This window comes from Panicum hallii, chromosome 8, assembly GCF_002211085.1.
Source record: "Panicum hallii strain FIL2 chromosome 8, PHallii_v3.1, whole genome shotgun sequence".
Lineage (NCBI taxonomy): Eukaryota > Viridiplantae > Streptophyta > Magnoliopsida > Poales > Poaceae > Panicum > Panicum hallii.
In genome coordinates, this window is record NC_038049.1 from 8,266,060 (window position 1) to 8,280,064 (window position 14,005).

At 51.5% G+C, this 14,005-nt stretch overlaps 1 protein-coding gene across 1 annotated transcript; it reads left to right on the top strand.

The window, feature by feature from the left end:
- The first annotated feature begins 10,691 nt into the window (after positions 1-10,691).
- LOC112903600 (uncharacterized abhydrolase domain-containing protein DDB_G0269086-like) lies at positions 10,692-12,870 on the top strand. The gene is made up of 2 exons (XM_025972846.1): positions 10,692-10,972; positions 11,409-12,870. The coding sequence occupies exons 1-2, from the start codon at positions 10,692-10,694 to the stop codon at positions 12,868-12,870; spliced, it is 1,743 nt and encodes a 580-aa protein (XP_025828631.1).
- Positions 12,871-14,005: the final 1,135 nt, after the last annotated feature.

A 14,005-nucleotide genomic window follows, 5' to 3' on the forward strand; every position in this document is an offset into this window, starting at 1 on the left:
ACAAACTAAACTACCTAATTGCATTAAGTAACATGTTTAGTTACTCTAAGCAACCAAACTAATTACATTAGATAGCATGGGGGTGATCCTAATTTAGCAAACTAACTTTCTTAAACACCATTACTGGATTTTAGGAACTAGACTAATTATTCTTTTAAAGAAATGGGGTTATTATTATTAAAAAACTTTGTTTTTTGATCAATTAATCAAACCCTAAGTTAGAAGTAATTATTAATACTACAAAAATTAGTATAAATAGACCTAATTGAAATAATCTTATTAATTAGCACCTAGAACATGTTTTATTTCCATAGAGCAAACCACTGTAGTACCGGAGCTATAAATTTAATTGACTATTAGTGAAGCATGAATAAAGCTCCTGTAAATTTATCAAAATTTTATATCCACAGGAACAGTGCTAAAAAAATAAACAAAATGAGCATTATTATTTCAAGATCTATTTATATCTAGAGTTCCAGATAATTTTAGGTGCTGAAATATTATGGACATGTTAAGTAACTCCGAAACATCATTCAAAAATAATTTTAGAATTTTTCATGGACAGAATCTAGCATAATTATTTATTCTCGTGATACCCCCTATTTTTTCACAAAGAAGACCCTAATAAGATTGAAATCACAGCAATTGGGTCCTTGGCCGGAGTAGAGCAGGGGCAGGGAGGGGAACGGAGGCGTTCTGTCGGGGTGGCTCACCGGCTGTGGATCGGAGGTGGGGGAGAAGCTTTAGGGGGTCGAGGCGGTTCACCCGAGCTATTTGGCGGGGGCTAGGACCGCCGGAAGGGCGGGTCCCCACGGCGACCCGAGACGGCGGCGAGAGGGAGCTCAACGGCGAGGTGGATGTGGTGCTCAAGGGCAGCGATGGAGGGGCTAGGGAGCTTCACGAAATCAAGGCGAAGCTGCTAGAGGTGCTGGTGTGGCTCGAGAAGGGACGGGGCGAGCTGTCCACAGCGGCCCGGAGCGGCGGCAATGGAGCTCGACGGCGGCGGCGTTCTAGTGGCACGAGCATGAGGCAATGGAGAAGAATTGGCTATGAAGCTTCAGTGGGGTGTAGTGGTGCTGGTAGAGCACGAAATTGTGGGCGTGGGGCGGCGGAGGTGGCTGACGACGGCAAGCAGAGAGCGCGGCGGTGGTCCGGCGGGGTGCTGAGCGGAGGAGAAGTCGAAGAAGCAAGATGCAGGCGTATGAGCGGACAAAAGAAGTCGAGACGGACTTCTGGATGTGCGGCGGAACCAAGAAGAGGCACGGTGAGCTGGAGATGCTGCTGTCGACCGGCGGCGCAGCGTGGCAGCTTCAGGCGACGGCGGAGCGGCGTGGCATGCGTGGGAGAAGACAACGGGGAAGCGCTGAGGCGGTGGCAGGGCTTCCTGGCGATGCGTGGAGCGGCGCTGGAGCAGGAGCTGGCCTCGGGCGGTGCGGCAACGGCGGCCAGCCGCGGCGCTGCTGCGGCAGTAGAGAAAACAGAGGAGGAAGAAAGGGGAAAAAACATCCTAGGGTCCTATCTGCAATTACAGGAACTACATGGACTTCACTATAAAACAAAACTCCCCACTATTCTAAAGCTCAAATTAGAAAATGGTCAAAATAAAAGTTGTAGAACTTTTTAAAAACTACAACTTTTCTTTAAAGTTCAAGTTCAAAAACTCAAAGAATAAGGTTTTATTTTTGAACTCTTGGGCTAAATTCAAAATTATCAAGTTTTTGTCCTATTGAAGGCAAATTTCATTAGGTTTTGGATCTAAATGCAAGTTTTTATGCAAGGTAATGATGACTAACATTCTTACACTATGACCCCTAGTAGAAGTGAAAGTTACATTTGTAATCCAAAACTTTTGCACAAAAGGACTTGTATTTTTGAGAAATTACACATAAACCCTTATTTTCACACACTTCACTCAATTTCACATAATTCAATACATACATTTCAACGTCTCCCTCTATTTGCTACATTCAGACACCTAGGGTGTCACAACCTTCCCCCCTAAAAAGAATCTCGTCCCGAGATTACAGGAATGATACAACTTGGAAGATTGATACCTAAAGAGTCTTAAGGAATTCGGGGAAGTTCTTCTGAAGATAATCTTCAGTTTCCTAGGTGGCTTCTTCCTTAGTATGATGATCCCACAAGATTTTATACATCTTAATCTTCTTTCTTCTAGTGGTTCTCTCCTTGGTATCAAGAATCTGTTTGGGTTGTTCGGAATAAGATAGATCAGGCTCGATCTTGATGGCTTGTGGTTCAAGGATCTCAGTAGGTATTTTGATGCACTTCTTGAGTTGAGATATATGGAAGACATCATGAATGGCTGCTAATTGAGAAGGAAGATGAATTTTGTAAGCCACTGGGCCACAGGCTTCGGTGATTTCAAAAGGTTCGACATATCGGGGTGCTAACTTTCCCTTTATACCAAAACGTTGAACACCTTTGGTAGGTGATACTCGAAGATAGACATAGTCTCCTATTTGGAATTGCAATGGTTTTCTCCTCTGGTCTGCGTAACTTTTTTGTCTAGACTGGGCTGCCTTAAGATTTGCTTGAATAATCTTAACCTTATCTTCAGCTTCAGTAACTAAGTCTGGTCCGAAGATTTTGCGCTCACCGGTTTCAGACCAACTCAAAGGAGTTCGACATCTTCGACCGTACAATGCCTCAAATGGAGCCATTTGAAGACTGAACTGATAGCTATTGTTATAAGAAAACTCGGCCAAGGCTAGACATTTGTCCCAGTTCGTACCATAGTGAATGATACAAGCTCGGAGCATGTCTTCAAGAATCTGATTTACTCGCTCGGTTTGTCCATCAGTCTATGGATGGTAGGCAGAGCTTCGAATTAGCTTGGTTCCGAGATATGATTATAACTGCTCCTAGAAGTGTGCAATGAATTGTGTCCCTCGATCAGAGATGATCGTCTTAGGGACACCATGCAGACCAATAATTTGATCGAGATAGACTTCCCACTTGATCGTCTTTTGGCATACTTCTTAGCAGTATAAGTTGTATGCACAGGGAGGAAGTGTGCTATTTTGGTGAGTCTATCAATGATTACCCAGATGGAGTCATGCTTCTGAGATGTGTTGGGAAAACAAACGATGAAATCCATACTGATGTCTTCCCACTTCCAAGATGGAATAGGCAGTGGTTGGAGTGTACCTGATACCTTCAGATGACTGGCCTTGACTCTCTGGCAGGTATCACATTCAGACACATATTTAGCAATTTCCCTTTTCATCCTGGTCCACCAAAAGTTTTGCCTAAGATCTTGATACATTTTAGTACTACCAGGATGAATAGAAAACTTGGACAGATGTGCTTCATCAGGATTTGTTGATGGTTCTTAGGTACAACAATACGATTGTTGAACCATAGAACTCCTTGATGATCAGTGTGGAAACACCTATATTTTGTCTCTCCCTGAGATAGTTTTTGTTTGATAATTTTGATACCTTCATCATGCAATTGCGACGTGATGATTTTATCTTAAAGGGTAGGTTCAATTGATATAAGATTCAGACTACCTTGAGGAATAATCTCCAGATTGAGTTTTCTCATTTGATAGCAAAGGGTTTCACTGAAGGCTTCTATAGATAAGCAATGACAATGTACCTTGCAGCTAAGTGCATCCGCAACCACATTAGCCTTGCTAGGATGATAATGTACTTCAAGATCGTAGTCCTTGATCAATTCTAACCAGCGCCTTTGCCTCATATTTAAGTCAGCTTGGGTGAAGATATATTTGAGGCTCTTATGGTCAGTATAAATATTATACTTGGTGCCCATAAGATGATGTCTCCAAATCTTGAGAGCGTGAATAACAGCTGCTAACTCAAGATCATGAGTTGGGTAATTTTGTTCATGATTTCGGAGTGCTCTGAAAGCATAAGCAATAACCCAGTTGTTTTGCATAAGCACACAACCAAGTCCGGTTCCGGAAGCATCGCAATAGACATCAAAAGGTTTGGTATTATCTGGTTGGGCTAATACTGGAGCAGTGGTTAGAAGTTTTCTCAGTGTATGAAATGCTTCTTCGCATTTAACATCCCAATGGAATTTAATCTCCTTCTTGAGTAGCTCCGTCATCAGCTTGGCTATCTTAGAGAAGTCTGGAATAAACCGACGACAATATCCTGCTAATCCAAGGAAGCTACGGATTTGATGAACTGAAGTTGGAGGCTTCCAATCCATAACTTCCTGAACTTTAGTTGGATCAACCGATATGCCTTTACTGGAGATAGTATGCCCCAGAAATCTCACACTATCTGATGAGGACATCGCCACTAACGATACATCCACACCTACACCAGTATCTACTTAAACAACACCTCTTGGTCCTATTACTCGCGCTCGTGCTCATCGGCTTACCCATCAAGTAAGTTCACTCCTAAGCTCAGGTTCATCACATTTAGAGAATGGAGACACGTGCACTCTTGTTTTACTCAGGAACAATGGATTGGATCAAAAGGGAAGAGGCATCGCGCAGGCTGGATTCGGACTGCAGGACAGACACAACTTGTGATGGCCGCCACGACTTTATCCGGACTCTGTTTTGGTCGGTCGTGTACTTTCTGGAAAGCTTATCAAATCTACTTTCCAACAAATCTGGAACTACCTCCATATCTGTTCAAAGTCAATCGCAATCCTAGATTTACTATAGAGTCCTTTTCAGCCACGGTGCTGCGTCACGCTAATTTGGCCCAACAGGCCGTGTATCAAGTTGAGTCCAAGACGGATGCGTCCTAGGGTTGGAACACGACCCCAGCACCCTTGTGGTCATTCTCCCACTTCTTTATAACCTTTAGCCGCCATCAAGAACACTCAGGTTTTGTTAGATGCAAGTTTAGCTTTTGCTACTTCCTTGTAGACGCGCGTGTTGATCCAGCCGCCTGTCCACTTGTTTTCGGAACCCTATCAATATTGAGATTTGGTTTGAGACCTTCAATTACATCTCGTAATTTCAGTACTTGTTCTACTTGTTCTTGCTAGTTCTTCCATTGCTTGCAGGACGAGTGCCCTAGTGGCCGGGTGTCACGCTCCAGAAGATCACGGCAACCAAAGGAGGTGGTGTATCGGTTGCTAAGGCGCAGCATCCTTGGAAGGCTGTAGTCGGGCCGTGAACGTCGTCTCCTCCATCAATCGAGTTATTTCACGCCTCTCATCGAAAGATCAGGAACAAACCCTAACAGGTTCACATCACTATCAAGCCAGAACTCGTATTTAGAGAATTTAGCATAAAGACGGTGATCACGTAGTCATTGAAGAATGACACGTAAATGATCAGCATGATCTTCTTCAGTCTTAGAGTATATTAGAATATCATCGATGAAAACTACGATGAATTTATCAAGCTCCAGCATGAAGACTGAATTCATAAGATACATGAAGTATGCTGGTGCATTAGTGAGTCCAAAAGACATAACCAGATATTCATAAAGTCCATATCTGGTTGAGAAAGCTGTTTTTGGAACATCACTAGGCTTGATTTTGATCTGATGATAACCAGAGCGTAGATCAATCTTAGAGAAAACCTTGGCTCCAGCTAGTTGATCAAACAAGATATCAATACGGGGAAGCGGATACTTATTTTTGATAGTGACCGCATTAAGTGGACGATAATCGACACATAGCCTTAAGCTATTGTCCTTTTCTTTACGAATAGGGTGGGGCATCCCCAAGGTGAAGCACTTGGGCGTATGAAACCCTTATCAAGTAGATCTTGAAGTTGTATCTTTGGCTCAGCCAATTCATTAGGCGGCATACGATATGGCCTCTTGGAAATAGGAGCTATGCCAGGTTGGAGCTCAATAACAAACTTGATGTCCCGATCTAGTGGCATCCCAGGCAAATCGTCTAGAAAGACAATGGGATACTCACAGACTATAAGAATATCTTCTAGTTTGATGTCTGTGGTTGCATAAACACAAGAGTAGAAGTACTCTTGTTGAGATAGATAGAGGGTAGTAGCTCCATCACACGGTGAGTCAATCTCAATAACTCGGGAAGAGATATCTAACAGCACCTTATGTTTTGTCATCCAATCCATCCCAAGTATGATATCCATACCTTCTAATTGAAGCAAAACCAAATCAGTTTTTATTACCTTACTACCCAACTGTATTGGCACATATCTAATCAGTTGATTGGAACTAATCTTTCCCCCAGGGGTAGAGATCATATACGACCCATTGGTTTGACAAGAATCAAGTCCTAGTCGGGCACCACACTTATCGCTAATGAAGCTATGGGTTGCACCAGAATAAAATAGGATAATAATGGGTTTATAGTCGATAGAAAATGTACCCGTCATTATGGAGGCTCCTTCTGGAAGTTCTGTAAGGGTGGTGAAGTTGACTCCCCCTTTCCAGATTTGCATTACTCGCTTCTTGCCCTTGCCCTGGTTGTTCTGATTAAAACCCTGCCCTTGAAAAGGCTTCCTGGGCCGAGGACAATGCTGATCCGCACTCCCGCAGTTGAAACAGCGATTAGTGCTGCTTCCCTGCTGAAACTGTTGAACATTTGGCTTTGGGCTAAACTGTTGCGGCTGTTGCGGAGACACTATAGGTCTATATCCTCCTTGCTATTGAGGCGGGCGGAAAACCAATTTGCCAGGTGGGGCATTCTGCTGCGGCGTTCTGAACCGCGTATTGGGAACAAAACAATACCTCGGTGACTGAGCACTCAAGGGTCCAGTGGGGGCCTTCCGTTTGTTCTCAGCATGATGTGCCGTGATGCAGTCCTCCTAGGTTAGGGCCATATTAACCAGCTCACTAAAAGTATTAGCCTTAACAAGGTTCAGGCATTCCTTAAGCTTGGTATTGAGGCCACGACAGAAATGATCCTGCTTCTTGGCATCATTGTCAGCGTGATAACTCGCATATTAGCACAAATGATTGAATACCTGCACATACTGCAGTACCGTGCGGGTGCCTTGGGTAAGTGCCAGGAATTCATTCAGCTTCCACTCCAATAGTCCTTCAGGAATATGATGTGCCCTGAAGGCAGTTCAAAATTCCTCCCAGGGAATAACATGTCCAGCAGGCTGCATGGCGCAATAATTATCCCACCAAATGCGAGCAGTGCCACGAAGCTGTTGGGCGGCGAAGTGAGCTTTACTCGAGTCCGCACAAGGTATAGTAAGAAGGGCGAACTTTGATTCAATAGTATGAAGCCAGGCGTCAGCATCAAGAGGTTCTTCCACTTTACTGAACAATGGGGGCTGGGTACTAAAGAAATCTTGATAGCTTGCCACTTGAGGGTTGAGGTCATCGAGACCTCCTCGTGGTTGTTGGTGATGCTGGTTCTATTGTGCCTGCACTAGAAGATTGAGAAGCTCAGTCTATCATACCATAACCTCTGCTAGATTTGGTGGTGGCGGTGGCGGTTGTTGAGAACCGCTAGCCTGATCTGGCCTGAAACCTTCCGGAGTTCCACGCGTAGCGCCAATCATCTGAAAAACATGGAAGATGTCCATTACAATAGGTTATTCTTGCTTCCATTATCAGAGGTATGGTGCATGGCACAACATATCGAAACAGCATAAGAACGATGATGAGCATACACAATGAGTTTCAGAAATGTATACAATTCACGTCCATCTCATCGAATCAACTCAGCAGTCATAGATAGGATGGAGAAATGGATAAGGATTGTGATTGTGAAACCCAACTGGTGGTCACCATATAGTACATAATTCTGGTAGTCTTTAAAATACATAAACAACTAGAGTTCAACTACTATAAGCCACAATGTTACAACAAGTGGCCTTATCCTAGTGGTCATATTACATCCCTCCTATTTACATATGCTACATCTTAGGACCATAACACCAGCTACACCATTTTGCCTAAAAGTCATCTAAATTGCCCACAGATGGTGCACTCCCAGAGGAAGAGTCATCATTCTGAGGGTTGGGCTCGGGATCTCCATGTTCTGAATCTATCTCGGACACACCTTCAATTTCCTCGGGTTCTTCTTCTGAATCCTCCTCTTCCTCTTCCAGCTCATTCGGCACAAGAGGAGGCATTTACTGTTCTTGGAGCATCTCAATATGTCCAAGGGTGTCACCTAATTCTTGGTTCAAATCATGGACTTTGTCGGAGGAAATCTCCAGCTGGTTGGCGGAATGCACCGCCTAATCTTTGTTAAGGATGGGTTTGGAGGAGACTTAGGAGTGCTCGATCTATGCGTGGATGAACGCAGGAAAGACACGAGGATTTAGAGTGGTTCGGGCCGCCGGAGCGTAATACCCTACGTCCACTTTGGTGTTGTATTGACTGTGTGAGCTTGGATGGACCTAAGCGTGAACTTGTGTTCGTTGTCTACTAATGGGTGCACTCTCCCTTTTATAGTCCAAGGGGTGTGCTTACACTGTATGGGGCCCCGACAGGAGGGCCCGGCCAACAGGAGCCTGTTCTATGAGAGATATGGAGATCTTCATCTCCAGCTCCTCTCCGTAGTCTTCTCTATCGAGAAGTTGATGTGCGTATCTACAGCCAGGATATGGCCGTGTGCAGCCTTGCCTTGCACAGTAACCGCTATCAGTGTTACCCAACAGCGGAGCCATGCTGCCACTGTTGGGTGAGAACCTGTCAGGTGAAGGAGCAGCGCTGACCCACTGCGCCATTGCCTCCGCATGCACTGTGGCAGTGCACGCCTCGGCTCTCCTGTTATAGGCCATCACCACGCCGCGCGCGGCACCATGACGGGACTGTACACCGCTTGCGCACTGTATATGGTGACACGACGCGCCACCTTAGAAATAGGCGGGCTTACCGTGGTGTCAGCCTACCTGCCCCGTGTGTCAGTGGCAGGCCACACTTTTTGACTTGGGCGCGCCCGGCCCAACTACCGCATTAAATGCTGGTAGGTGGGCTGGAAACCCGTGAAGGGCCTCCTGCCACAGGCACGTGGCAGGGCCAGCCCCGCTCCCACCATGGGGGCGGCACGTGGCGGCATCGGACCCCATCCTGCTGGAAGGGGGATCCGGGCCCCCGAGGCCGCTTGGAGCGGTCAGGCCTGTGATGGTCTGGCCATCACACGTGGCGGCCCGAACCTCCCTGGGGAGTCCGGGTCCGCGGGGGCTATCCGAGAGCTCCCCTGGCTTCATGGGCACGTGGAGGCTCCGGACCTCTAGGAGCACGAGGAAGGTCCGGGGACCATGGTCCCAGCTGTCAGGCTCGGGCCGAATGCCACGTCACCCAGAAGATGAAGGGGAGATCACGGATGGTGAGACGCTAAGGGCCTGGACACCCTAGCAGGAGGTACCCCTGTCCATATGTACCGACAGAGGCCCCCGGGCCCTCCTCGGGTGAGGGATGAACCCGCAGGTGGGGCCAGATCCCAGCATTGCGCCGGGTGGACAGCTTGTTCCCGCCGGGGAAGGGCATAGATGTCCTTCCCCCATAGCGGGATCCCCGAGGGGCCCGTCCCCCGCCCGCGCCGTGCGCGTCAGGCGGTTCAGATTCTTGTGTTATTCGAGCCCATCCCACGGCTCGGGCGGTTCGGATTCTCCTTCCCCCTTTCCTCCAGTGGCCACGCCTTTGACTGGCGGGCCTGGGCCCACCGGTCATTGGGTGTGAGAGGAGGGGGCCTGGTGCAGGCAACTGTTCGACTTCTCCTCGGTCACTGTGGAGCGCGAGAGGGCGACAGCCTTTTGCATAAAAGGTAGGCGCCGAAGGGAACGGCTACCTTTTCGCTCTTGCCAACAACAGACGTTGTAGCGCCCCTTCGTCTCCGCATTCTTCCTTGCGATCAGCTTCCTTGCGCTCCATCCTTAGCAATCTCACCGCCATCACCATGTCTTCGCTTCCTTTCCCGCGTCGCTTCCAAACCCAAGCCCAACTGGACCTGGTGCGCCGCCTGGTGGGATGGACCTCGCCGGAAAATGCCAAGAAGATCAGGGCTGGCAAAATCCCACTCCGTGACCTTGCCGCGGGGGAGTTCATTCTCTTCAACTCGTACGCCATGTGCGGGTTGGTTCCTCCGTTCTCCTCCTTCTTCCTCCTGCTCCTGGAGGAGTTCGGCCTCCAACTTCATCATCTCACCCCCCACTCCATCCTCCTCGTGGCGGTCTTCACCCATTTCATGGAGATGTTCATGGGGATGCACCCCTGCACCACCATCTTCAGGCATTTCTATGCCTTGGTAGGGACTGGGAGGAGCAAGCGTGAGGTTGGCGCGTACTACTTCCAGCTTCGGCACAGGATGGCGAGCTCCTACATCAACGCCTTCTCTAGCTCCAAGTGGGAGGACTGGCGTGAAGGCTGGGTCATTGCGGAGGCTGACCCCCACGACCGTCTGGAGCTGCCAACCGACGGACCCCAGAGCGACCGGAGCACTTGGAAGGCCAAGCCGACGATACCGAAGGAGCTCGGCCCGGTCCTTGATCGGTCAAGAATCTCCAATGGAGCGGCCTGACATCCATGATGGTGCTGGGCGACTTCTTGAAGCGGCGGATCGCCCCCCTGCAGTAGCGGTCCCGGATGGCCTACATGTACACAGGGCTAAATGACTGCTGCAGGATCGCGCGTGGGCCCGGCGCCGACTTCACCAGGGTGGAGCTGGAGGTCGCGATCCGGGGGATGACAGGCGACGCATTCAGCCCGGAGTCCCTGGTCCTCCCGAGCGGGGTGAAGGCCCTGTGCGAGGACCAGGCGCTGCAGGCGTCAGTCCTGGCATCGATGCCGACCCTGGACGAGGGCGGCCTGGCGGTCCGGCAGCTGGGAGGGGACCCCAATCGTGGGCTCCACATCCCTGGCGCCACACCGGACCGCCAGCAGCGTACCAGCCAAGGTCCCGGGGAGCCAAGACCCGGAGGTTCGGCCCCCGCCAGGAAAGGAAAGGAGAAGGTGCCGGTGCCGGAGCACCGGCACAAGGACAATGCGGGTGCCGCCCCGGCTCGAAGGAGCGACGAGGACAAGGGGGCGGCGCCCGCGCGGAGCGGCCAAGCTGAAGGGAGCAAGTCCCGGAGGCTCCAGCGTGGCGACGGCTCCTTAGACGGGGAGCCGGCCCCCAAGCGCTAGAAGACGGCGGAGGCGGAGGGGCAGAGCGGAGCTCCACCACCTCCGCCAGAGAGCTAGCAGCCGGTGAGGAGACCGGAGGAGGCGCAGCGGCCTTCTCCGAGGCAGCAGACTCCTCCACCACCACCGTCGATGCAACGACCGGCGACGCCACCACCCCCGTCGGAGCCAAGGCCGCAAATCCCACCCCCGCCGCCAGAAGCGCTAGCGGCCGGGGACATCCGCCAAAGGTCCGGTGGGCCTTCGACGGAAAAGGTGGTCCCCCCAAAAGTGCGGGGCAGTTGGGAATGGTTTGATTTTGAGTAAGTGGTCTCCCTTGGAATTTCCTATTATCCCAATTTGTTTCCTAGGGCCCTAACCTGGTTGGTGATCTGACAGGTTCCTCACTTCGGACGCCACAAGCACGTCCACCGGAGCCGCCTCAGCTAGGGGGTCTGGCCCCCAGCCAGTACCAACAGCAGCCGAACCCAGTGGTCCGGAACCAGAGGCCGCCACACCCCCGAGGCCCGAACCCATCCCGGAGGAGGAGACTGCCAGACCTGTTGCGTCAACCGAGGCGCCAGCAGCAGCAGCAGCACTGGACGCGGTGGTGGAGCCACCTCCAGCTGGACCAGTGGCGGCAGTCGAGGCGACAGCGCCGGAGGAAGCGGCACTGGAGGTAGCGGCAGTACCGGAGGTGGCGGCGACGCCAGAGGGAGTGATGGCGCCGGAGGCGGCGGCACCAGAGGCAGCGGCGGCGGAGGTCACAGAGGTCACTAGCAGCACCACTCCACCTGTGCAGGAGGGGGAGCCGGAGGTGGTGCCGGGGAGGCATCTTCTTCGAAGTCCAGCAGAGGTCCCGCTCCCCTGCCTCTTTGCCAAGAGCCTGCAGGTTCACGAGGAGCTGGAGACTGGCATCCGCCGAGAGTGGGAGAGGTTGGAGGCGGAGTGCGACCGGCTCCTCGACTGGGAGCAACGCCTGGGGGACCGCATCAAGTCCGTCACCGCCCGCTACGCTGATGAGCGCGCCAAGCTCATGCTGGAGCGTGAGCTCCTGCAGGAGCAACTGCAGCAGGCTCTCAACCGGGAGGCGGCAGCGGCCCAACGGGAGAGAGCGGCCGCACGGCGGGAGGCGCATGCCCTCGAGCGGGAGCTCCTGGCGGAGACGAGGGTGCAAGCGGCCGCGGAGCGGGAGAAGACCTCCCTGGAGTTGGCTGACCAGGCCAAGAAGGTGGTGGAGATGACCGCGGCACAGGAGGCCACTCTTGCAGAACTGGTGGCAGCCACGGCAAAGAGGGAAGAAAGGCTCGCCGCCCGCGAAGCAGAGGAGGTGTCCCGGCTCGAGGAACTCCAGGAGCGGGAGGCGGCCGTGGAGAAGGAGCTGGCGGCCGGGACACGGAGGCTTCGGGAGCGGGAAGCGGCCCTCCAGGAAAGGGAGCCCAAGATGGAGGAGTTCCAGGCGGAACGGAGCGCCAGCATCGGCCGCATCGTAAGGTGGGCCGGTGAGGTGAACTCCTCCCTGGAAGCTCTCGGAGCAAACCCCATCTGGGTGGCGGAGGCTCCTTCATCGCTTGGCGTCGCCCTCCAGGTGCTGGACTCCGCCGCCGAGCGACTTCAAGGCCTGGAGTCCGGCATGCTCAACCTCCTGGAGACAGAAGGGAGAGTAGTTGCCCGGGGGACGGCTGAGTACATCCTCACCTGTTTCCGGAGCCACGACCCCGCCATCCAACTAACTCCCGTCCTGGTTGGTCCCCTCCGGGCGACGGCGGCCGCCGCGAAGGAGGGTGTGCAGGAGGCGGCCGACATGGTGGTGTCCCGCGTCCGACGCCGTCCCGATGCCTCCAGACCACCAGGGCAATAGGATTAGCATTTTTGTTATTGTTTTGGTAATATAACTTTGCGATGCGATGTAATATAACATTATCAGTAATGTATTTAAGTATTTCGTGCGTCTACTTTTTGCGAAAAACTTAGCTGTTTTCCTGATTGTCGATCTGTAAAGTGTTCACAAGCACACCGAGGTCCCGTGGCCCCTGGGAGGTAGTCGCGATGGGTCCGGACTAGCTGCCATAGAACCGAGGTCCTGCACATGACTTAGGATCGACGCTTAGTAGACGTCCCCATGAGGTCCCGGTCTGGCCAGCAAAGGCCTCCTGAGCTGCGTAGCGAGTCAAAGCACCAGGGCCTAGGTTCGGGGATCAAAGGGGTCCCGGCCCTCGGGTCCATGGTTCGAGGTACAACGGTACTCGCCCTAGGGGGGCAGGGCGTGTAGGCTTAGGGTACGGAACCAGGCTAAGCGGCTACACGACCCTGGACCCCAGCAAAGAACGAGCACGTCTCCCTGAAGCCAATTCCCGGGTGTCCGGTTCCTTTTCTCCTGTGAGACAGAGGTCCCGGGGCAGAGACGTAGCGTAGCAACTTAAGAAAGGCCTTGGGCATGACACAGACGCGAAAAACCACATGGGGGGTTAGCGTAATGAGAAGCAAAGAAAAATAGAATCTCATAGACTTCAAGGACACACTGAGAACAAATTTTTCCTTAATGAATTGGTACAGAAGAGTTGTGCGATGTACGCCAGGGGCCGGGTTTACTAGGGCAGACCTCCACCGCCTGGACCGCACGGTGATGCTACCAATTACAAAGGGAAAAATTTCCTCTCAACTAGGTCCTAGGGATAGAACTTACGGAGGTGCTCAATGTTCCATGGATTGGGTAGCTGCATGCCTTCCTCCGTAGCCAAACGAACAGATCCGGGTCGGCACACCTTTGTCACCTTGAAGGGTCCCTCCTAACTGGGGGAGAGCTTGTGTAGGCCCTCTCGGTTCAGGATTCGCCTTAAGACTAGGTCCCTGACCCAGAGTTCCCTACTACGCACGAACCGTTGGTGATAGCGCCGGAGCGCTTGGTTGTACCGTGCGTTTCGGACTGCTGCTCGCCATCTGCGCTCGTCGACGAGGTCCACATCTTGGCGACGCTATTGTTCCTGCAAGTCCTC